At 42.4% G+C, this 23,260-nt stretch overlaps 2 protein-coding genes across 2 annotated transcripts in view; both read right to left on the bottom strand.

The window, feature by feature from the left end:
* srfbp1 (serum response factor binding protein 1) overlaps positions 1 to 23,260 on the bottom strand; it is a 281,373-nt gene that overhangs the window by 35,259 nt on the left and 222,854 nt on the right. The window lies entirely within an intron of this gene.
* On the bottom strand, positions 595 to 18,747 carry LOC143335463 (fibronectin type III domain-containing protein 5b-like). The gene is made up of 6 exons (XM_076754905.1): positions 18,377 to 18,747; positions 14,303 to 14,421; positions 12,611 to 12,809; positions 8,239 to 8,328; positions 5,476 to 5,668; positions 595 to 4,721 (listed from the first exon to the last, which is right to left on the bottom strand). Exons 1-5 carry the CDS (start codon positions 18,453 to 18,455, stop codon positions 5,529 to 5,531), a joined length of 627 nt encoding a protein of 208 aa, XP_076611020.1. The 5' UTR covers positions 18,456 to 18,747; the 3' UTR covers positions 595 to 4,721; positions 5,476 to 5,528.

Genomic DNA, 23,260 nt, shown 5'->3' with positions numbered 1-23,260 from the left:
TACAGACATCCTCACAGGTTGAGAGATTTGTGTGTGAATCAGTTGGTTAAGTTCATCTTCATCCTACATTTAACTTAACACCAGGCTGAGAAGCAGCACTTCACCGCCCTGTGTTGTTGAAAGTTTGACCTCTCACTGGGTGGCCATGTCAGTGTCCTGGAGCACACCTGAGCACACCTATACATCACTACAAAAAGGTGAGAGAGAGTTAGATCACAGGAGGTTAAGAAAGGCAAGATTTTCAAGTGGTTTGTAACTTTTACCCCTTTTTCCTGCATTTTTAACCACTTTGTTTTCAAATTGGCCTTTTCTTTTTCTTAGCTGTGGCTAGCAGGCTAATTACGCTAAAACTAGGTGACCTTTTTAAACAAGAGCCTTATGAAAGGGTCTTGAATATGAACTGGACATGTCTTCAGTATGTCTGCATCCGCACCAGTTGATGAAAGGCTACATGTTGAAGACATAGTTCTTGCAAGCAGACTAGAGCGTAGAGGTCCTGGTATTATTAAGTATGATAAGGACAAAAGTCAGATCAAACTGTTGTATCATCTAGCATAACACAGCTTTACTTTTTCTTCTTTTCTTTTTTTGTTTGTGCTTTCAGACAGTATGGTTTCACTTTTAGTTTTTACAAGAGGAAAGGCTTTTAGGCTAGGATATAAACTTCCCCAATTCCCCCGTAAAAGCAAGGACAGAGAAACAAATCCTAGCCTAACCTCTGCTGATAACAGTGGGGAAATACTGCACAGTAGATGTGCTAGTCATGAATAGGGATTTTTCACGAAATAATAGGCCTATCTCCTCGTTAGTGATGTGTTTCTTGGCCTTGGAGGAGACACTCGTGACGATCAGTAGTAATCTAGTTTGCTGGACATGCTCTACAGCTCATTGTAGAGCAGATAAACATGCTCTGTAATCAATTCCTTGCACTTCTTCGCTTTTGTGTTTGGCTTTGGAAAGACTAAAAAACAGACTGCAACCTCCAAACTCATTAAATGCTGAATATGCAGTGGTGTGTATCAGGGACTACAGTCCTGACACTCAACACTGCAACATGTGGAGAAATCAACAGAAACCATCACAAAATCATAACAAACAGTCAATTATTTCTCCTTTTTATGTCTGACTAATCCTGATCCTGTGCCTTTTTAAAATCCCAAACTCAACCTTTAGCTTTTTGCTTATTAATACCGTAAAAAATGCTTATTTTTTCCTTCCTATCCCATCTCTACTTTCCCTAACAGTTTGCCTTTTTCATTGATTCTTTCATCTTCCCCCTCCCTCTAGTGCTTTTTTCCTGACTTGTTTACCAGGTACAGTGTCCATCCAGGCCGGTGTGAGACGAAAAGGTGATAAATGAGTAGAGGAGCGAGGGATGGGCAGCGGGCCGGGGCCGAATGAGAGAGAAGAGCTGATGCAGAGAGGGAGAAGGTGGCTAACGGGATTCTGAGAGTGGATATAATGAGAAACAGGGGAGAGGGAAGCTGGGGGGGAAGGAGAAGAGTGAGGACAAGACTGGTGAAGGGAGGAAACGGGGAAGGGTGGAGTGATATATGAGAAAGGCAGCACTGCGACAAAGGGATAGAAAGGGGAAAGTCATAAATGGGAGAATGAAGGTGGATGAGGGTGGCTGGAGATAGAGGAGGAAAGAGGGAGGCTGATAAAGGGGGCAGAGGGTGAAAAATGGATGGCAGGGTGAGGGTTCAGTGTGCTGGTGGAGAGGATGATTGAGATGAGAAAGTAATGGCTGTCTCTCTCAGCACAGGGCAGTATTTAAATACGCAAGGCAGTATTTAAATGCAGCCAGTGTGTGTATATGTATATTTAGCGCTGATTAGCAGTCAACTCGACCAGCAAGGCATTCACACACTCACCCATTATCTCTAATATGACTGCAAGTCGGCTGAGTTTAGCTTCACAGCATTTTCCCGTCTGACTTTTCAGTGAACTCAACTAGTGAGCGTCAGTATTCAGGGGTTAGGGTCCAATATATTTGCAATTATGTGGATGGCACATCATAATTGAACAGGATGCCCCAAAGAAGATAATGAAGCTTTATCTTTAGTCCTTTGCTCCTTCATATAAAACCCTTGATGAGGTGTTAACTACATAAATGGGAATGAATATCTACTCTATGCTTTGATTGCTCCTTTAATAATAGGATGTTCAAGAACTATGGGCTACAAATAATAATGATTTTCCTCATTGATTATTCTACCCATTTGTTTCTGCATTTAATCATGACGCTGCTGTTATTTTAGATGTTTTCTTTTAGTCAACAAATCCCATGAAAAAAAAAAAACCAAACCCAGCAATGATTAAGTCTGAATAATTTCCCACTTCCCTAACCTGTCTGTGGCACTCAGCCCTAAGCCCATTTGTTCCAACCGAGGATGTAAATCTTTTAAAATGGCTCACAAATATTTAATTTGTCTTAAAAGCTCAGTGAGTTCCTAAAACAGCTGGGCACTGTAGTTTTTAGCACATGTTATTTAAGCAGGAGTAAATAATGCATTTGTTGGGGACTATTTTCAGCTGTGGATTAATACACATTTGGTGCAGCAATGAGATTTTTTACGAAAGCAGGATGTTTGGTATTGACTCAAAATAAACTACAGTGCCCTTTTTTATTGTAATGACGGGAGGTGTAACCATGTGCAGCGATGTGGCTCACTGAGGTCTTTGCAGTAGTTTAGACAACAATGGAGCTCTATGGCACTGAAGAATAAGATCTGGCTACACAGGTATTACAATAGGATCAATTCATTGTTGATTTTGGTCTTTTTATGAATTTTTTTTTGTCAAAAGGCAAAATAAAGACCTAAAATGTCAAAAGTAAAGACTAATGCCATCTCTGTTATACTCAAGTTGCTTATGCTATGTGAGCAATAGTACATAAACACAAATGGGTTCATGGTATGACGGTTATATGCATCCTCATGCTTCTAAAGCTGCAAACAGCGAATGCTTGGACTGTTTAAATGACTGAACTAATGATCAAAACTGTCGCCAATTTGTTTTTTTTGTCAAACTTATTGGCTCAATCCATATTTCAGCACCATTGAAAGAAGTAAGGATACAATGGCACAATAGCAAGCATCACACTGTATGGATCAGGCTGAGAATTACAGTTAACCCTTTAACAGGATGGTCCACCTACAGTAAAACATGGGGACTACTTTTGCAATGAATTTGGACATAAAACTTTCAAAGATTCATTATGCTGTTGGACTGCCAGTCTGCTCTGAAGGTCTGGACAATTATATTGCCAGTTTGCAGACGTTCTCCATGGTGCTGGCGAACAGATCTGTATCTTCAGTGGGTTTACACCATGCAATTTTTTTTACTTTGGATGCATGTTAATGATAGTTCCAAAGGAGGACTGAAAAAAACATGGTTTACATTTCAAAACAGTCTTCAGCCACACAGCTGAGAGGATCATCTGTGTGCTTCCACAGCCTGCCATCGCCACTGGTCTCCAGCCAAACCAGAGAGGAACCCCAGCCAAACTTTGCCCAGTGTATACATTTCATTAGGAATAATGCCCTGCATATCTCCATCCTTATTCCCTGCACATCCTGCTGCAGACCACAGGCAGCATATGGTGCTGAATATGCAGCGATGAACAACAAACCTCAATTTGAAGCTAAATCAGTCATTTTCCAGCCACGGCAGTCTTTTAAAAGTTTGACACCGAAGTTCACTCCCAGACTTCAAAGCTGTAAAATTTTTGATTTTGAGTGAGATGTCGCTGTGATGAGACTGCCTGGCCAATCAATCCTTGAACTTTGTCTGACTCATGGCTGTATTCACACAGCATCATGCAAGTCATATAAGGGAAATATAGGGCGCTGTAAAAGATGCGTCAGATTTTATCCCCGAACTGACAAGGCCATTAAGACTCCAGTTCAGAGAGGGGGACGGAAACAGATGCATCATTTAACTGATGGAGAGAGAGACATGGAGAGAGAGGAAGGCAGGAGACAAGACTCAATGTGCTATATTTCTGACCTGATAACGAAATGATACCACTCTCAGGACTGGGATTGTGAGGGCTCAAACAATCACAAACGGCAATGTTATTATTAGAGAGACACCGACACAGAAAGACAGGGAGAGGGATGAGCTGCTACGGTACACAAAGGGCTGTAATAAAGACAGAAAGGAGGGGATGTGGATGGAGACATAGAAAAAGAGAAAGTCCTTGGTTTAAAACAGGGCTTAGTTTGTTTAGTTGTGTGCTAACTGATACCTGGACCTGAAGGACCAGCTATTCCTGCGAGGCAACCTACATTTCTGCCACCTCTGACCAGTGATACAAACCTGAAGTCGACAAAAAAACAACACACTCAGACATTCATGTTTGATGAGCCGCTCCTGGGATTCGATGCCACTGATGAACCAGAGCGTACGAATCAAGCGGTTCTTGTCAAGAAGAGATGACGTCCCCTTTGCTTTGACTGACAGCCATTTTAAATCTTGAGTCTTTAGCGGCTGTCCACTCAAAGTAGGCTTACGGTCCAGTGTTGGTCACAACAAAAGTGGATGTGGTTTAGTCCTCTTCTGTGTCCTGTTGGACTGTTTGCAGCCTTTCTGCAAGTTCAGATTGGCGTCCATTATTTTTGAAGAGTTCTTCATCGTGCAGAGAAGAGTTTATGTAATGGTTTATCGGGTCCTCAGTACGGTGGTGTCTGAGAATGGCTTTCTGTTGGTCTCAGGGTCTGGAAGAAACAAATTTACTCTGCTTGATGAGAGACAAACAGCAGTAACGGTTCAGGTACTGTGTAAACCAAGAGTCATGATGGTGTTTGCTTTGTGTTATTGGCAAAGCTTCTGTTTTTGAGGTCTCACTTTATCATTTCCTTTGTGTTGCTCTTATTCCTAATTGACCACTCGCCAAAGTCCATCCCACATAGCCACTGCTTGTACAGTACATCTGTTCAGCTTTCCATTTTAACAGGGGAGAAACTTAAGGACACAACGACAATGGTGGCAGACATATGAGTAAAAATCCTTAGTCATTTTATAATAATTGGTCCTTGATTTCAGACAGAGGCAGACAAAAGCACGCTTCTCATTTCTAGGCGAGGACGAGAAATTAGCAAAACTGTTGCAGGTAGATTGCATCAGCTGTAGATAGCTACCTCATTAACTTGGCTGGAAATTGTTTCTCTAACTTACTCATTAATGTCTCCAGCTGACTCAGTTATTACGATGAAATGGGTTTTATATATATGCCTCATAGTTATGCATGCATGATATCATGGCTAAATATTCAGGCTAAAGCATGTACCTGACATGGAGAAGACATGGAGGGGCTCGTCAGTCTAAACTCTGGTAGCATCTTGTTTGTGTGTGCAACGTATGTTTTTGCAGAAGCATAATAACAAAATAAAGGAATAAAACATAGACTGCAGGAAGAAAGACATAAAGATGAGAGCTTCTTGTAGTCAGTGAAGATTTTCTGTTGCTCACCTGTCCTGAGGTTCAAGGAGTTGGTTATTGCACAAGGCTATGCAGGGCTGGTCTTAGACGTTGCTGCGCAGCAGCCCCCCCTGTGGGTGCTCTGGAGTACTGCACTCTGAGGAGTTCTTGGCTTTGTCCTTGTTGTTGTTGGGCTCGTTGTCTTTGATGATGTCATACTGACGACAAAACAGGGCGATCACCCCTACGAGACAAATCGACGTCATAATTATTTCAAATGCTTTTTCCTTTGATTTATTTTTCTCTCCACCATAGTGAGGTCAAAGGTCAAAATCAGCTATCAGAGGAACAACACTGGAGATGGTCGGGGTTTAATACGTCTTACTTTGCACAACGGGGATAAAGTTATTTTCCAAAAATGTCAAACTATTCCTTAAAGGATTATGAAAGGGCTACATGGAAGCTCCTTAGCTCTACCCTGCCTGCATTACCCCATATTTTCAAATTCAGTCTCAACTTTTCAAATGCTGAAAATGCTGCTTGGACATGTGCAGTTTTATGACAACTGAGCAAACCACATCTACTGATGAGGCCCATGTAATATGACCAAAATCCATAAGTGAACATTTCTTTTGGTAATTTTGACGGTTTCTGCATTGGAATTTTTTAATTTGGTTTCTTGTCCTATACACCTTAAAACACTGATACACAGCAAAACATAAGAGATGGAAATGATGTGTTCAAGTAATTTATCTCTCTTCATCAAGCTGTCTTTTAATGTGACGATAAAGCCGACCAAATTGAAGCGAAAGAAACAGAGACATGAAACGGGTGAACATGCAGACTGGGATATGCACTTGATAAGATAGCCATGAGAAGCCTGCCTTCGGTCAAGAAGATTAAAAAGGCGGCGGAGGAGATAGATGCAGAGATGGAGACGGAGAACGAGCACGAGAAAGAGGAAAGGGAATAATTTATGACGGTGGAGGAGCGTGCGCAGGGTTAAGGCAGGGGGAATCCGGCGTGAGCGAGCTTCAGTCTTACTTGCTCTGCTGATGTCAGCCTGATCACTGCAATACCAAAGGGCAAGATGGGATATCTGACTGTGATATCCCCCAGCATGCCCCACAGGCCCAATTAAAAGCTGAAAAACACAATTCCCCTCCTTTTTTCACCATGCTGCCTTCCCTTTCTCCCCTTCTCCAGATTCGACTTCTTCCCAACTCTCTTTGACTCTCCCTCTCGTTCTCTCATGGGTAATTGGCAAGGGAGATTTTGCTGTTACTGTATATGCCATATACAGTATTTGGGCCATATTTGTATCTCATTACACTTGGTGAAGTGGGTTAGGAGGGAATATTTATAGCCGCATGAATCTGTAAAGCAGTGCTGAGATGCACAAAAGGATAAGTACAACACAGAGCTAATCAACACAGGCTTAAATAAGAAGAAGCCATGGTCTTGCAGTTTTAAAACTGTTTTAGAAGAGTTAATTATATGTTGTGATGATGGAAATGTGACTTCACAAGTGGCCACAGTCAGTTTATTTGAAGCTTGCATACCCTAGAATTGAGTATCTTTATTAATGTATCCTTACATGGGAAGAATTCAGCTAACAGAATGTGTCTTTTCATCGATTTCACAGTCCATTGGCAAAAAAAGTAAACTTTTAACTGAATATAAGTTTTCTCTGACTGAGCAGCAGCTTCTGGCTAAATGATCCAAACTGCAAGAGTAAGCTGGCTAATGAGTGAATGTTGAATGAATGATGTTCTTTGTCGACATCAATATGTCGACAAAGAATTCTTATTATAATGTGTGAGCCTGAGTTTTTGCAGCTAGTTAAAAATAAAAGTAAAAGCCGTCAGATGTGTCTTCAGTTTATGGGAATAAAAAAGGCATTTTAACTGATTCCAATTTAAAGACCCCCTGCAATGAAAGTGGAGTTTTTAACCTTGTTAACACGTCCATATGATTTTTCTTTATATACAACAGGACATATTATGAGCGAAATAAGCAGTCATGGCTGAGTATTTCCACCTTGGAACTGCAGTCGACCAATGACACTTTCAGTAACAGGGATTCAGACCGCCAGGGTTTCATACGCCACATACCACAGGAACCAATCCCGTCAACTTGTGGGATGGAGCTACGGTGAAACGAGGAGCATCAGAGGAGAAGCCAGGTGTTGCTACATATGGGGCTAGGGGATGTTGATGAAGGGAGTTACGGGAAATGTTACTCAAAGGTTTGCTTGTTTGATGAGCCGAAGCTGCAGGCGAGCGGTGGACGGGTGTGTGGAGAGAGAGGCGGGGACTGCTTATCTGCACACACTACATGAAGGCAAACATGTAGAGTTACACATAAGTCAATTCAAGATATGAAGGCATTTTTTCATAAAAAAAACAACCCCTAAATAAGTAATTTTTATGAACAGAGATACATTTTAGGGCTTTTCATCTGTCATTATGAAGCTGAAATTGATGTTTTTTAGTGAAATATCTGTCTGTGTTATGGGGATGTCAGCATGCTGTTTCTGTTTGATGATGATGGGAGTGTGCACTGTTCACCATTTGGATGGGTGTTTGGAATTTAAACCAGGATCTGATGTTCTGATCATAAAAAAAGGTCTTTTAGCCAGCAACACATAATCTCTAAAGCACTGCAGGGCACAAAATAGAAATCACATAGAGATGGGACCACCACCAGTGTGTTCCTCTCGTCTGACCTCAGTCAGGCAGCTTGTTTGCCCCAAAGACAGTGGCTTTCTATGGTCTGCAGTGACAAATGTGCTTTACTGAGGAGGAATATTACCTGCCCACATGATGAGCACCACTACAATGATGATGAGTTCTCCAGCCCTCAGCTGGGCAGCCTGACCAACCTCCTCCATCGTCACCTCATCTGGAGAGAGAGACACGCACACACGCAGTCAACAGAGTGCTACTGTGGTTCACTGTTGCAGAGAGAAGATGTGAAACCGCCATCACTCTGAACCCCTGTAGGGAAAGACAAAAGAATAAAACAGGGCGACAGGAGAGCAGTGAGGGCGCCTGGTGTAAATTCTCCACTCCGGTCTGTGTAATTAAAACTAAGTGAGAGCAGAGGTCTGCAGAGACAGAAAGCTGGATCCAAACCCAATCACTCACTATGTTTCTCTTGCTGATGGGACTCTGGCAGCTGCAGCATAACACCAATCATCGGGTTAAAGGTTTGCACACAGCCTGGACTAAAACCTTTCACTCTCTGTTGCCAAAAACAGGCTACCCCACGTTCCCCCTGGTCAAACTGGCTCCCTCTTCCAGCCGGGCGGTGATTTCCCTGGCACAGGTTACATTGTGACATCACTGTCATTATCTGTCTGGAGGAAGTCTTTTAGACCCATAGTGTGATTTATTCAACAGGAAAATACTCCTTTTACAGCTACATGGTGCATTAATTACGATGGCGTACTTGATGGGAATTTTTTTTAATAAACTGCAGATAATTCTCACATACATCACCAGGAATGTGATCATCATCAAGGCCACAGCTTAAGGGCAACACCAACAAGCCACTGACACATAACCTTGTTGAGCCAACAAAGGTTTCAATTTCTTATAGCAACTGCTGCAGTGAATGTCAGTTAATCTTAGACTGTGGAAAGTAAACCCATTCTCTCAGATAGGCCGATGACAGACATGCTGAATGGCAGAGCCTGAACTGAGTTACAGGAGCCAGTTGAACAGATGCTACGCTGGCCGTGACGCCATGACTTTGGCTCTCCACAGGCAAGGTTGAGTTTTCCTGAGCGTAGTCACCATCCTGCTTCAGTGTCTGAACGAGTTGAGGAAGACGCCGCTTCTGTGGTCCGGCTTGCTCTCAGGTCTCTTGTTGCCATGGTGATCCCTCTGAGCTGAAGCAGAGGCCTCAGGCTTGACAGCGGGGAGGTACACTCTTATAAAGTTGGTAATAATAGATTAAATGTTTCTGTTGCGAGGGCAGACCTCCGATGGACAGTTCTCCGAACATATTAAGTTTGTTTTGGGTATGACATGAAGCTGGAAGCTGAGGTCCACATCTCTCTGTGTATCTTTGATAATATGTTTATAATAAATGGGTTGTGTTTGGTAGTCTAGTTTAAGTCTACAACAAGCACCAGTGCATGAGGTCTACCACTATACTGTCTATACAGTATGGTATGATTAGAACTCTTTGTTCTATCCAGAAAACATACAACCAAACTCCATTAAAAAACTAGCATTTCAGTAAGTCTCATTCACATGTGTAGGCCTACATGCTCCCACCATTCATGACTCAAAGCTTTTGCTTAGAAAACAAAGACTACTGCAGCTGAACTGGGAGGACCAGGATAGTGTGGTTGTACAGGGGAAATGTGTGTAACTGTGCAGCAGGCTGCTGCTGCACCACTGTTAGAGATAAATTAAAGGTGAAACAGCTCCGACAGGTAGGAGGATGTGTGATGTTCTACTGCTGTAAAAGATTGATTTGCAAAACTGCAGATTTTGCAGCTCCTTGTATAATGTAATAACCAACATTAAAACATGATACCTTTACAGCAGCCACCAAAGATTTCATGACATTATGCAAACTTCAGTGCCTTCAGGATTTATGCACTATTAGGCTGTTAGCTTAAGACAGATACAGACAGAGATGCAAGGAGATATAAAGAAAGATAAGCAGACAGAAACACGGGCAGGTTGTGTGTTGTGTTGCATTGCGCCTGCAGATACTAAGTGGTGTCAGGCTGATTAATACCTGCTTAGAAGGGGAGGAGAGCAGTAATGGCTGGGAGATTTAATCAGGACAGCTAATGAATGCTTCCATAAACACAGGCGCACACACACACACACACACACAGACACACACACACACACACACACTCATACACGCTCCCATCAAACACGAGTCAGCCCCTCCACATCGAGCTCCGACTAAACACCCATTCACATAACCTCACATACATGTTGGCCAGCTATCATGACAGATAGACCTGTTGAGTACTGAGTTTTAAGATCTTATTTTTCTTAACACACACTGAAGACAAAGAACTATTTTTGCTTTTTCTCAAATAATTGAACTTGTTTTGAGAATTTTTTTTAATGAAATGTCTCCAAATTTAGTGCCAAACTGTGTATTGTCACTTTTTTTTCTATTGATGCCATTTGTGAAGCTGCAGCTGTTTTTTCATCATCTGATGAGTTATTACAGCAACGCCAACCCATGTTTAATTAATCCAACCCATTTCCTCATCAAAACACAAGAGCAAAAGCATAAGGAATGGATTAAACTGTGTGTTTGTCTGTTCTGATGAAAGCTGCAACGCTTAGCATATTAGGCTAACTAGCTAGAAGTAACTAGTATCCAAATATGCCAAATATGCTCTTTTTTTTTGATCTAGGGAAGTTTACACTCCAGCAAGTCCTGCCAACGAAACTCGAAAGACTGAAATGAAAGACCAATTGTTTCAAACATGGCTCAGAATTTTAATCTAATGGCGCCATTATCATTGTAAACTGCATGTGTGCTGTGGAGAATGGAAAGCCATTCACTAGAAAAGCTTTGCCTGGAATGTTGCATAACAGCTGCAGAAGAGACTAAATGCAAACAGTTTTACAGCGTATATCACATTTGAACTCTTTTCTCCTCACAGGGACCTCGCCAAGCTCCCACACGGGGGTGTTTCTAGAGAATGCACTGCTCCCTAATGTCCCCCTTTCCTCTCTTATCATCTTGCCGCCTTGCTGCTGATGAGCATTTAGCATTTGCTGTGTCCCTCAGAAGCAGCTGCTCTCGGCACTGTAACTGGGTCGGACATGATAAAATTGGAAGTACTGCAAGCTGCTCCAGATAACAGCAGCCTCTGCATTTGAGAATTAGAACAATACATTGTATGGGAGGTGGGGAGGGGCTCTCACAAAGGCAGCAATTACTGTGCTTTATTTATATTGAGTTGTCAAATAACCATTTTCTTTGCCCTCAAACAGAACATTAGTACTCTGCTGTGTTCCTGCCTCTGGTTAAAGGCTGCGATTAAAACACGTGCATGTACCTGCATGTGCAGATGGATGAGTGAATTTGTGCATGTAGATTTGCATGCATGAGAAAGACAGAGAAGCTCTTGCATGTATAGAATTTTAATCGTCTACCTACCTGTGTGCGTGTGTGTGTGTGTGTGTGTGTTTGCAGTATGTGCTGTGCAGATGCGAAAACTCACACTGTCACTCTGCTCACCGTCGTTTTTGTCTATTGACACTTTTCACTAAAAAATGCAAGAGGTTTTGCAAAGGAATGCATCACCTTTAAGGTCCAGGTTGTACGATTTATAGGGATCAATTGATAGAAATGTAATATAATATTCAAAACTATGCTTTCATTAGTGTATAATCACCTGAAAATAAGAATGGGTAGAATGAGCTCCTTAATCTACAGAGGAAGCGGGTCCTCTTCCAAGCAGTATGCCATGTTGCCCAGAATGGACAAACTAAACACTGGCTCCAGAGAGAACCTTTGGCGAGTTTCATGGCCACTGTGGGTTCTCCTAAAGCCTTGGAAAGGGAGGGGTGAAACAAAGGCTATTCAGTTGAATGGAATCTGCAATCTCATGATGCCATTAAATCCCACACACTGGTCCTTTAAGGCAGGGGTGCCCACACTTTTTCCTTTGGAGGGTCAAAACTGAAACTGAAACTTGTATTATATTGTTAAGATGCACAAAGGGTGCTAGGATCCCAAGTTCCCTTAATTGACTGTCTTCGCCCGCAAAGAGTCACTCTGCACGCCATGCTCAGATTATGAAAAATAATTAAGATCCTACATGAAGAGGATTTTTACCTCACAAAAATAAAATGGGATTAAGTGTGATTTATATTGTAATATTCTCAATTAATTTAGCATTTTTGTGCAGCCCTGCTTTTGCACTGATTCTATGTCCCCATGGAAGCGAGAGGACACTGATCACAGCAGTTTCCATTACTGAGCTTCCAGGAACGGTATGTGAAGATAGAGTTGGGGACAAATGAGCAGCATATTAAGCGCCGGTGTCCCTTTCAGTAAGTAAAAAACCAGAGAGTGCTGTGAATTGTATTTTTAAACTTCATTTTACACCCAGATTTCTGTGGATTTTGTGTATACATGATATTCCCAGACACCAAATAAAAGCTGAACACAGTGTTATCACCCTCACCTGGACTCTTGGACGCCATCTTCTCTGACTCTTTGGGTGTTCTGAAGAGAACGGGCTCACTGGGGGGGCTGCTGCCTCCCATGCTGATGCTCTGAACGTGAACGATGTACTCCGTGTCCTCATCCAGATCCCACAATGCACAGGAGCGCGTGGTGGTGTTCACTTCCTGGATGAACCTCAGCATGCGTACATCCTTCTTCTGCAGATGAGTGAGGAACAGAGGAGCAGAGGCCAGGAGGCTCGATGTAACATGATACTTTATTGATCCCTGCAGGGAAATTCTCTTTTCTTTGGCACCACTTCAGCAGAGAAGTCACAGGCCAGGGTTAAACTGATGCATCAGGCCATCCTCTGATGTTTTGTAAGCTTAGAGTGGATTTTGACTCTTGATGTGTTTGAAGTGTTTCCAACATGCCAAGAGCAAACTTCTGGGGAGAACACCTACTACCTGTAATTTCTTTGACATGAAAATGTTGACATTTTCAGATAATATTGGCACAAAGTCACAATCAAAACCCTGGTTCGGCTTCACTCTGCTCCGCAATGGAAGAGTTTCCTACTTGTTTGCAAAATGGATGGATAGTTTATCAAATGCAGATTTCTGGTGGCAAAGTTAGATTTCCCTGCTAACAGTCTCTTGTGAAAATTCAACAAATTCGAATCGATTTAGGGCTGATATGGTACACGAATCTCTTGGTTAACAACTGGGAAAAAGCTGAAATAAAGCCTCTGGGGAGATTTCCTGCAGTGTAATTAAGCTTAAAGAAACAGAGTGTTTCTCTGGTCACGTACGCTCTTCTTGAAATGTATATTATTATCCAGCAAGGACTGCTTGCTCAGGTCAATTGGTTCCTGCTACTGTAGATCAAGAGTCAGTCTCCTTAGAGGCTTTTTTATTTACCGGGCAATTAAAAAAGGGAATTTCTCAGCCTATTCATACAGCACACAGACTAAACGTACATCTGACAACAATCTGCAATAGTTTGGTGGCAAAAATTTGACTTTAATAGACAAAACAGTTAAGGACTTAATGGATTTTGTCACTCCTATTATTATTCTTTGTCTTATTTATATTTGTGGATAATGATGCTTTACGTTTTGGAAGAACGGTTCCCATTAACACTTTGAGAGATGGACACAGGAAACCCGCATTTGTTTACATTTTGGCACCACTAGTTATACGCTGAATCATCTATTAGCAGGTCCTTTTTTGCATTGAATGTATGGTTGTGCAAACAACTATCATTGGATTACTTTGATACTGAAGAAAACCTTAAAATGTGATAACTCTCAGGCAAGTTCTGTAGCATCTCATCTCTGTGATTTCTATGCAGATTTATGGTCATTTATTTGTACTGAATGTAGAAAAAAATATATTGTCAGAAAGTGTGAGTCACACTGAATGTATAAAAATACATATCTATGTATATGTATCACATCTGTGTGTTCAGTTATGACTCAGAGCAGGAGTGTAATTTTTCAAGCTAAATGCAGCATTCAGATGTTAAGGGTTTTAAAGTACTTTAATATCCTCCATGAGCGGTGTGTCACAGCCACAGCTGCTGCTGATGCTACACACTGGCCTGCACCCGTCCCTTTTCAGCTCCACGTCTCTCTCTCCTCATGGTTTGAACAACTCCGATCTAAACTATGTCCAAAGTTCTCGCTTTCTCCCGAGACACAAAGCGGTACCTGTTGGGTGATGGCAAATCCAATGACGGGGTCCCCCTCCAAGATTTCCCATGTGACCACGGCGGAGTTGACCTCGATCTCTCTGATGGTCACATTGAGCGGAGCTGACAGCAGGGTGTCTGACACACATGCACATTCAGCATGGCCACAGGAAACAAATGAGAAGAGACAGGTCATGAATATTCTGTCGTTACACCTTGGAATACATAGAATAGATGCTATAATGTAGACCTGAACACACACATCTTCCCCTGTCCATCGCTCGCTCTCTCTCTCTCTCTTTGACTCATTCGTCTCTTGCTCTCTCGCCTCACCTTCCCTAAAATCTCCTCTTCTCCACCTACAAATTAATCTTTCTGCTTTCATCAATAGCAGGTCTAATTAACCATGCACGGATCTCTTGGTGTTTCCCCAGAAAAGCCTCTTTTTCTCATCTGTCTTCTTCTTGCTGTTTCTCTCTCACACACACATTTTCCCATCTTTACCTTCTTCTCTTCTTCTCCCACACACATCTCATTAAAGTGTGACTCATGGGGATGTATTTCCTCTCATGCTGCCAATTGATTTTACTGTTTGAGCTAAAGAAAACTCACATCCCAGAATTCAGTGCAATGTTTGTTAATCAGGAGATGAACTATCATGGATTAAATTGTGGTCTTGCTCAACTTTCTTCCTTTCTTAACTGTAACAGGAGCGCAGAGTGGAGAAAAAAACACGGTAGTACGGTGTGTGTGTGTGTGTGTGTGTGTGTGTGTGCGTGTGAGCAGAGACCAACTCAAGGTCTTCTATGATCAGAGTCAAGGCTATATTTCCCATGAGCCTGACTTGTAAAAGCAACGTCAGAGTCAGACCTTGACATTGTACTAGAACGCATGCACACACACAGGCACACACACACACACAGGCACACACACACACACACACGCACACATATACACACACACACAGGCACACACAGGCACACACACACACAGGATTAGCATTGAACTGTGCATTTATTCTATTCTGTGCTATAAATACTCTCAATGCACAAGCACATATAACAATTCCAGTTCATTAGAATTGCTTTTTTCCTCCCTAAATTATTCCACCAGGGACATTCTGGGAAATTAAATGTATAATTTCCATGCCCTTCCACAATAAAGTGTTTCTTTGTAAATGCTGCACCACACAGATCACACGCTTCCTCCAGTTTTACCTTCACCTGCAGGTGAGATTCATGTCTTACAGAAGGTGAAATCAATAGTTTTATATCAGCAATGGATCCCATGACTACTGATAACCACAGATAATTATCACCAACTCTGCGTTAACCTCAGCTCTCTGGAGCATTTTAGTGTCTTTCAGCACACTGTTGCTATACTGTATGCTGTACTGCCAGGCACCAAACAGAAGACAGACGAACTGAGTGACAAGCTGGTGAATGTAGGAGAGCATTTAGCAGCTAAAGAGTCAGATATTTTCCTCAGGAGATGTTGGAGAGCAAAACAGAGGCAGAAGGAGAGTGAGTACTGGGCAGAGAGACGACTCCAAATGAATGTTAATGTCGCTCTGTATCTGCTGAACGTGTAATAAGGCAACTGTTTGCTAACAAGTCCTTCAGCTTTCTAAGGTTCAAGTTCGAATGACCACATCTCTGCATCCACACTAAGACGTTTCAGTTTGAAAACTCCAGGATTAGGTTGAGACCTTTGGAAACGATGACGCAGACACCCTTGTCTTATCAGTCACAGCGTGTCCTCCCCTGATTTGTCACACCCCTATCACGTGGCATGACATCAGGCTGTACATACCTATGAACCCTGATTACCAGCAGTTAATTCAACATGGATGATGAATTACAGGTGTTGCTGGCCTCGTTATCTATGCTAGCAGCCAAATTCTGCATTATTATTATTATTATTATCCTTATATCATGCTCCTACTGCCTTCATGGACTAGAGGCAGACACCAAACACCAGCATGCTCACACACAGCATACGTGAATTGTCATGTGATATGCTTTTGCACACATTAGCCTGGCCTATCAGATGCACAGAAACATCTATTTAAAGTTTGCTAACACTGACTGACGACTGCTCAGACGAGATCGAGAGAGGCTGTAGCCTTAAAAATCCTTGAGCAAGGCTGCATTTCATTGCTTATGATTGCTGCTTCATATCTGTACAAGGACAACAGCTATCACGTCATTCAAAAGGGACACAGCCTTGCTTTAAGTCTTTGCTATTCTGTGCTCCAACGTCCAGGCGTTACCTTCTGAACTCCATTTAAAGTGTGTGTGTGTGTGTGTGTGAGAGAGATCCACGCTACTCTCTCTTCCTCTCTGTTTACACTCCAGATCACGAGCAGTAACTGCAGTCTGTCACTTTTTGCTAATGGGATTGTCACATTGTCTCACACCTCTGCAAATATTGAACAGCCGGCCTCTGACTTGTTGGAAGAGTCAAATAATGGTATTACAGGAAGAAGAATGTACTCTGTGTCTCTCTGTGTGAACACAATCACCCCAGCACAGCAGAGAAAGCTGGAGTGTTACACAGTATTTTTTTTTTTTGGTGAGGGCCAAACTCTGTCCGTGGCTCCTACAGGCTCTGTGTGTGTTTGTTGATGCAGAGTAGCTGGTGTGTGCTCAAGTCCGTGTGTGATGCATTGCTATGACTCCCTGTTTGACTAGCTGTTTTCCCACTGTTTATCTTCCAGCACTCACACAAAGAAACAACACAATAGCAGAGAAGGATTCACATCCATTCTTAAGCCGTTTGCTGCCAGAGAGCTAAAAGGCTGGCTGCGGAATCACAAAAAGCCCCTCTTAAAACTACATTCATCTCCAGCCTCAGGAAGCCAAATATCAAATCTCCGGAGGCTGAGATAAATCCCACATGATCTTATCGCCAAGATTTCGGCTTTTCAAAAGGACTGTCTGTCATCTCTCAGCTTATCATTTGGGCGCAATGTAACCAAGATCTTACGCTTGAGATGAATGTTCTTCTTGAATATAAGCCGCTGCAGGTTAAAAATATGCAATACCATGAAAGATAGATGAGGGACGATATGCAACATGCATGATATACAGTATGATGATTATATCTATGCTGTATGGAGGGCGTTGAATAGGAATACCTCCTCCTCCTTATGCCATATAATACTGTTTCATATCTCTTCAGGACACTGATGGATATTGAAGCTGAAATGTTTCAGAGGAGGGAACACACTTTAGGGTTGGAACAATCCTTATTGATTACAAGTGATCTAGAAATTGTTACTTTGATTGATTGAGATATCTGCTAGTCCATGAAATGTCAGAAAATGGGAAAAATGCCCACAAAGACCAAGGTGATGTTTTCAAATGTCTTGTTTTGTCCAACCAACAGTCCAAAATCCAAAGATATTTATCTTATTATCATATAAGACATAGAAAATGTAGCAAATCCTCACAATTATGAAGCTGGAAGCAGCAAATGTTTGGTTTTTTTTATTTCTTTAAAAATGACTCAAAGGGGTTTCATCCATTATCACGACTACTGCAGATTAATTTTCTAACGATTGACTAATTGATTGATCAAGTAACCATTTCATTGACACTTATCTAGTGTTAGGAGGAGTTTTAAAAGCTTATTTTCCTAAATCAGGTGCACATGTTGTTTGCATATTTCTCCCTGAATCAATCAATCATGAACTTTCAATCAATCATGAACACAACAAAGACGATCTTTCGTCAAAATGACACTTATTTCCAGAAACATACTCAAACCCCAAAAGAAAAACTTATCTTATAAAGCACTATGTTATCCTCAGTGTTTATACGATAGGAGACTAACTTGTGTGAGCCATTTTTGGCTTTTACAGATGAGTGTTTTTACCTAGCTGATGCAAATGTGGATGCTGACACATCCATAACAATGTGTCACGCCAGGTGCTTTTCCAGAGGAATCCGCTCCACTCCACAATGCACTGCAAGCATCATATCAGACAGCTCTGGACCGATAACATACTAACGCTCCACAGCAGCATGTGTCGTTTGATCAGCCAGGATTTACGCGTGATGATCGCCCATCAACCTGTGGTAAAACTCACCGGCATTAACGGAGGACACCGACAGGCAGCCCAGCAGGAGCAGCAGCACCGCCGCCGCAGACAAGCCTGGTTTAGCCATCCTCCTGCTTCTTCTAGCGAGGCTTCACATCCTGCGCGGCCCATTTATAACATCCCATTTAACGGGATGGAGCAAGCATCCCGGCCGGTACCGGAGAGAGGACTTGTTGTGCCGGCGACGACGCTCACCTGAACTTGGACGCTGCAGCAGACGCGCAACAGCAGCCAGAGGAGGAGGGGTAAGAGAAGGGGAGGGGAGGGGGGGGGGTGCTGTTCAATACCGTGTTCGTTGTGTCGGTGCCGGTGGAGCCTCGGCCACGGCCCTCCAACCAGCGGCAGTCCAGCAGACTGGTGACGGAGCGGCGGCGTGGAGAGGCTTTACTACGCGGGGAAGTGAGCGGAGCGTAAAGACGTGCGCAAGTGCTGCAGAGTGCAACGTGCCGCCACAGCTAATGACTCTGCCTCTCTCTCTCCCTCTCCCTCTCTCTCTCTCTCTCACGCACACACACACGCGCGCACACACAGCCGCGTTTCCATCACTTCAGAGGACAGTGCATAGACTTGCATTCATTTCCTGGAGACTTACCCTCAGCATAACCCAAGTCTTCACCAAAAAATTGGTGATTTACCTGATGGGAGCTTGTGCTTTGTCCCTGTAATGAATGTGACTGTGTAAACAGCTGCCCCTACAACATAAGGAAAACACGCCACACACATGCACACACACGCACGCACGCACGCACGCACGCACACACACACACACACACACACACACACACACACACACACACACACACACAAAGAAGTATTGGCCAGACCTTCAAAGTAACATCATCACGTCAGTTGCATATTGTCAATATACTTGTAATATACAGCAAGCGCGTTAATATGATTAGTTTGATAGATTGATATTGTTTGACATGCATTTTGGCAAATTTTGCAGTCAACTATTGATGAAATAAAGCACCATTCTCTAGTTGCAGCCTCCATATTGTGAGGATGTGCTGAGAGTGAAGTAAGCTTCAGGAGAAACTTTTCTGTAAGTCCTCAGATTTCTCATGATAGTTGTGGCATTGAAGAGGACACGGCCCTGCTTTTACACATGAGGATCTGTTTACTCGTCATCCTCACCCTTAATGACAACGTCATGTCAAACCAAACCACGTTCCCCTAAACTTTGCTGTGCTGTAAAAGTACAAAAGAACATGCGTTTGGCGTCTTATTCGCAAGGAGGGATGATGGTGCAGCAGCACATTCTGTCTGGCCTTGATCAACGTATTCAATCAGAAGACGCTTTCTTTGAGTCTGCGATGTAACAACAGGATTCCTGACGTATATGCATGAATCAGTGGCCCTATATCTGCTCCATAAAACATGAAATATCTGCTCTATGAAGAAAAAACAACAGTGTACCCACCATGAGCAGGAAATCAGTGCTGAATGTGGTCTATGAGTAGAATGCAGGAGTCATATTTGGAGTATGACCTCTGGGTCCCAAATGGTTGATAAAATGAAGTTTTATACCCCATTCAAACAGGAAAATGTGTGTCCTTTGTCCTATATGGTTTATTAAAAGGAGATAGAAGCAATATGTCCAGTCAATAAAGAGGACGCAGGGGTCCTACATTACATGTGTACCTTATTAAGGACAAAATAGGGCCACTGTTCGCCCTGCAGTGTGGAAGAATGACGTTCACTGCCCACACATAGGAACCCAGGGACAAGAGTTGGCCATAGATTACGCAGATCGATACATGATTAACATTCCTAACAGAAGCCTCTTAATGTCCCTTTCATTTCAATGAGAAGAGGCAGAGGTGCCACTCTCTTCCTCGCCTCCTCTTTGCTCTTCACTGTCTTCGCTGAAGGTTATGAGAACAATTCCAGACGACAACAGTCATACCTCTTTGCTCCGCCACTGACAGTTTTATCACTCAGCTCAGGTTCAGATGAGCAGAATCTCCTCCAGTGACCTCTAGTTTCAGCGGTTCCAGCATGCAAAAATGACTTTGTCTTTTCACCTATTGTTGGTCTCATCTGTTATTTCCATGGGCCATGATGGTGAGAGATTTATATGTTTTGGAGAACTTCCTTTAGAGGTTAATGTATTTGGGGCAATGATGAGAGAGCATATGCAGATTTAATGGGGGCGTTCGGAAATCTGAGGAACACTTTATAAACTACTGAAGAGGTGAGGAAGACTGCTGTTTGACCTCCACACAAACTCACTCAATTATTCTATCAATTATTCCTGCACTGTGTCAGCTGTAATCAGTCACTTTAACAAACCAAATTCCAAACAATGCAGTAGGTCATTGTGGGCCTGTTATAATGGAGAGCTTTTGAGCTTTTGATGTCTTTGCAGTCGTCTCCAGTTCAGATTCTAATCATCCACCTATTGTAGTTTGTACACAGGAGAATTGCAAGTATCTCATTAATGATGACTTTTTGTTGTTGTGTGTATGTATTTTAGTGAATAACTTTGTGATAAGCCGGAAAATGACCAGATGGCCTAACAGATGTCATAGAATTATTAATTATATCATCATAACAGTGAAACATCAGGGTTTTATTTGATATCGTTGAACAAATGTACACATTAATGGCAATATTGGCGGCACTAGTCGAGAACAACTAGCTCTGTTGTTTTGAAATGGTGCTTACATCTTCACCCACTATCAGTGGACATGCTCACAGTTATCAGTGTCATTACTGGTGTTTTATGAACTGCTTATCACTTAAAACACATGACACGAAACAAAATATGTTACAAAACTGGATATTTAAGTCTGTACTCCCAGTAGGAATGCATATTAGCTCTGGAATTTTAGTGTGAGATCAGGTTTGTGGGAAAAATGTTTTTTCACACAAAGAAAAAAACTTATGTTTTGATGTCAAAGGAATTGGAGAAAAAAAAACTAAACTTTTGTAACATAAGGGACATTGACCAGCATGCAGCAACTGATCTGCTTACAAAGGAAAATGATCACTGACAAATCTCCTCCGTCATCATCAAACACCATATGGTAAGACAGACCAGGAAGTGCAGTGAAAAGCTCTGGAAAAACTTTGAAAAAACATAATTTAAGATGTCATTATCCTGAAATATCATTATCTTAAAGTTTCTGGTTAGTTTTGTGTCTCAACAATGTAGCTTTTAGCTCATTGTCACATGTTCACAGTAACAATAACTGCTTTGGTAGATTAGCCTGCTGGTTAATTTGCTTCCAAACAAAGTCATTTTTGAGCTGAAAATACAACTTGAGCGGATTACAGAAGAAGCCACATAAACCTCAAATTGGACTAATCAATATATTACATACTTCAATAGTCCTAATTATAGAAGATTCCCATTGCTTCCCCTGAGTTTTCAGTGACCACTTATTCTGCTTGATGGGTTGTTTTCCATAGGATGTTGAGAGTTTCACAGGAGACATTCGGCCGACAGAGCTTTCTGTGCTGGAAGTGAAGGGGAGCTGATGGGGCACAAACAGGCCTGAAGTGGCCTTAATCCATCTGAAGCTGCAGGGGAATGAGCGAGTCTGCGGCGGCTTTGAAGTGCCGTTATCGCTCACTTTTTCCTCGCCTCCTCTCACAGCTAACCCCCAAACTGCCCCTGGAACAGTTTAATTACACTGTATGTTTGTGCGAGTGTGTGTTGGGCAGAAGAATATTTATGGTTGAGTCATGCAAATGAAGATGAAGGAGGTTCTTGGGTGAAATGAGTTGAGAAATTATAGTAGAAATTGTGCGGGGAAAAAAAGACTGGAGGAAAAATCTGAATAAAAGAGAAGTGGAGGCAGACGGGGGGAGAGAGAAGGACAGGACGCTTGGCTCTCCACAGAGAATGTAAGTCCAGCAAAAGGAACGATGTTGGAATAGGTGACGAGGAGGAAAAGTGAAAGAAAAGTGTCAAGAGTGTGATATAGAGATAATAAAAGGAGCTTCAGCCCATTAACTCACTGAAGTCCCCCTGATGCCAGCTGAACCCATTCAACTCAGCATAGTGGCGCCTCTGCAATGTCACACACACATACACAGACATACACGTGCACCCTCTCATGTGCGCTGCCATCCTAAAGCAGTGCTCCACCAAAGAGCTGCTGACATCACCAGATCACCTCTCATTCATGAATATTTGGCCCGCTTGTCCTTGGAGCTCCAATTCAATTTTAAGGCCGATCTCACGGGACTGAAGCGATTCACCTTTCTCATCTGTCCACTGTGCACTGCTGCAGGTGAGCAGCACACTGTAAAATATTTTCATCTTGATAAGAAGAAGTGCACAGAAGTGAAAAAGGTTAGTGAAAAAAAAAAATGGCAACAGGAAATAGTGTAATTTTAGCAATCATTGTTATGAGTCTACTGTTAGACTGTGCAGTTAATTGTGCTCCAGGCCTGTAATGATGGATGGCTTAACAAGGCGATGCAGGCACATTAAAAATGCACAAACAGCAAGCAGTGCCGCTAATGTCAGTAATGATGAAGCCTGCGTGGAGGAGCTAACAACAGACAGAAAAAAATGAAAGAAGAGTGGAGGCTCAGTCCGTGATCGTCCAAGGTGAGCGTGAGGAAATGTGTTCAACCTCTTCTCATGAAACATACACACTGACAGATAGAAGAGGGCAGGTTGTATGATGATGGTATTAGTTCCCACTACTACAGGTTTTTAGTGTTTTATTTAATTGCTTAAAGCTGCACCCATACTTATTTTAACAAGGGGTCAAATAACAATGTGTAATATGAGAGGTGTCTGTAACAGTGACAAGCCCACAGAGAATTATCACATGGCTGCTCTTCCTCTCAGATCTCCGGAGCTTAGCGCCTTTCAGCTCATCGTTTTACCAACTTTTATTGTTTTGGTTC

The sequence above is a fragment of the Chaetodon auriga genome, chromosome 17 (genome assembly GCF_051107435.1).
Source record: "Chaetodon auriga isolate fChaAug3 chromosome 17, fChaAug3.hap1, whole genome shotgun sequence".
Classification (NCBI taxonomy): Eukaryota; Metazoa; Chordata; class Actinopteri; order Chaetodontiformes; family Chaetodontidae; genus Chaetodon; species Chaetodon auriga.
This window is presented reverse-complemented; position numbering and strand designations above follow the sequence as displayed.

What these genes read in the sequence shown, in the direction of transcription:
- LOC143335463 (XM_076754905.1), bottom strand. Translation starts at nt 18,455, where the DNA reads ATGGCTAAACCAGGCTTGTCTGCGGCGGCGGTGCTGCTGCTCCTGCTG. An exon ending in GATGGCGTCCAAGAGTCCAG is followed by an intron (nt 8,329 to 12,610) that starts GTGAGGGTGATA and finishes CTCTCTCTCCAG; the next exon opens with ATGAGGTGACGATGGAGGAG. An exon ending in GGTGCTCATCATGTGGGCAG is followed by an intron (nt 5,669 to 8,238) that starts GTAATATTCCTC and finishes TTTGTCTCGTAG; the next exon opens with GGGTGATCGCCCTGTTTTGT.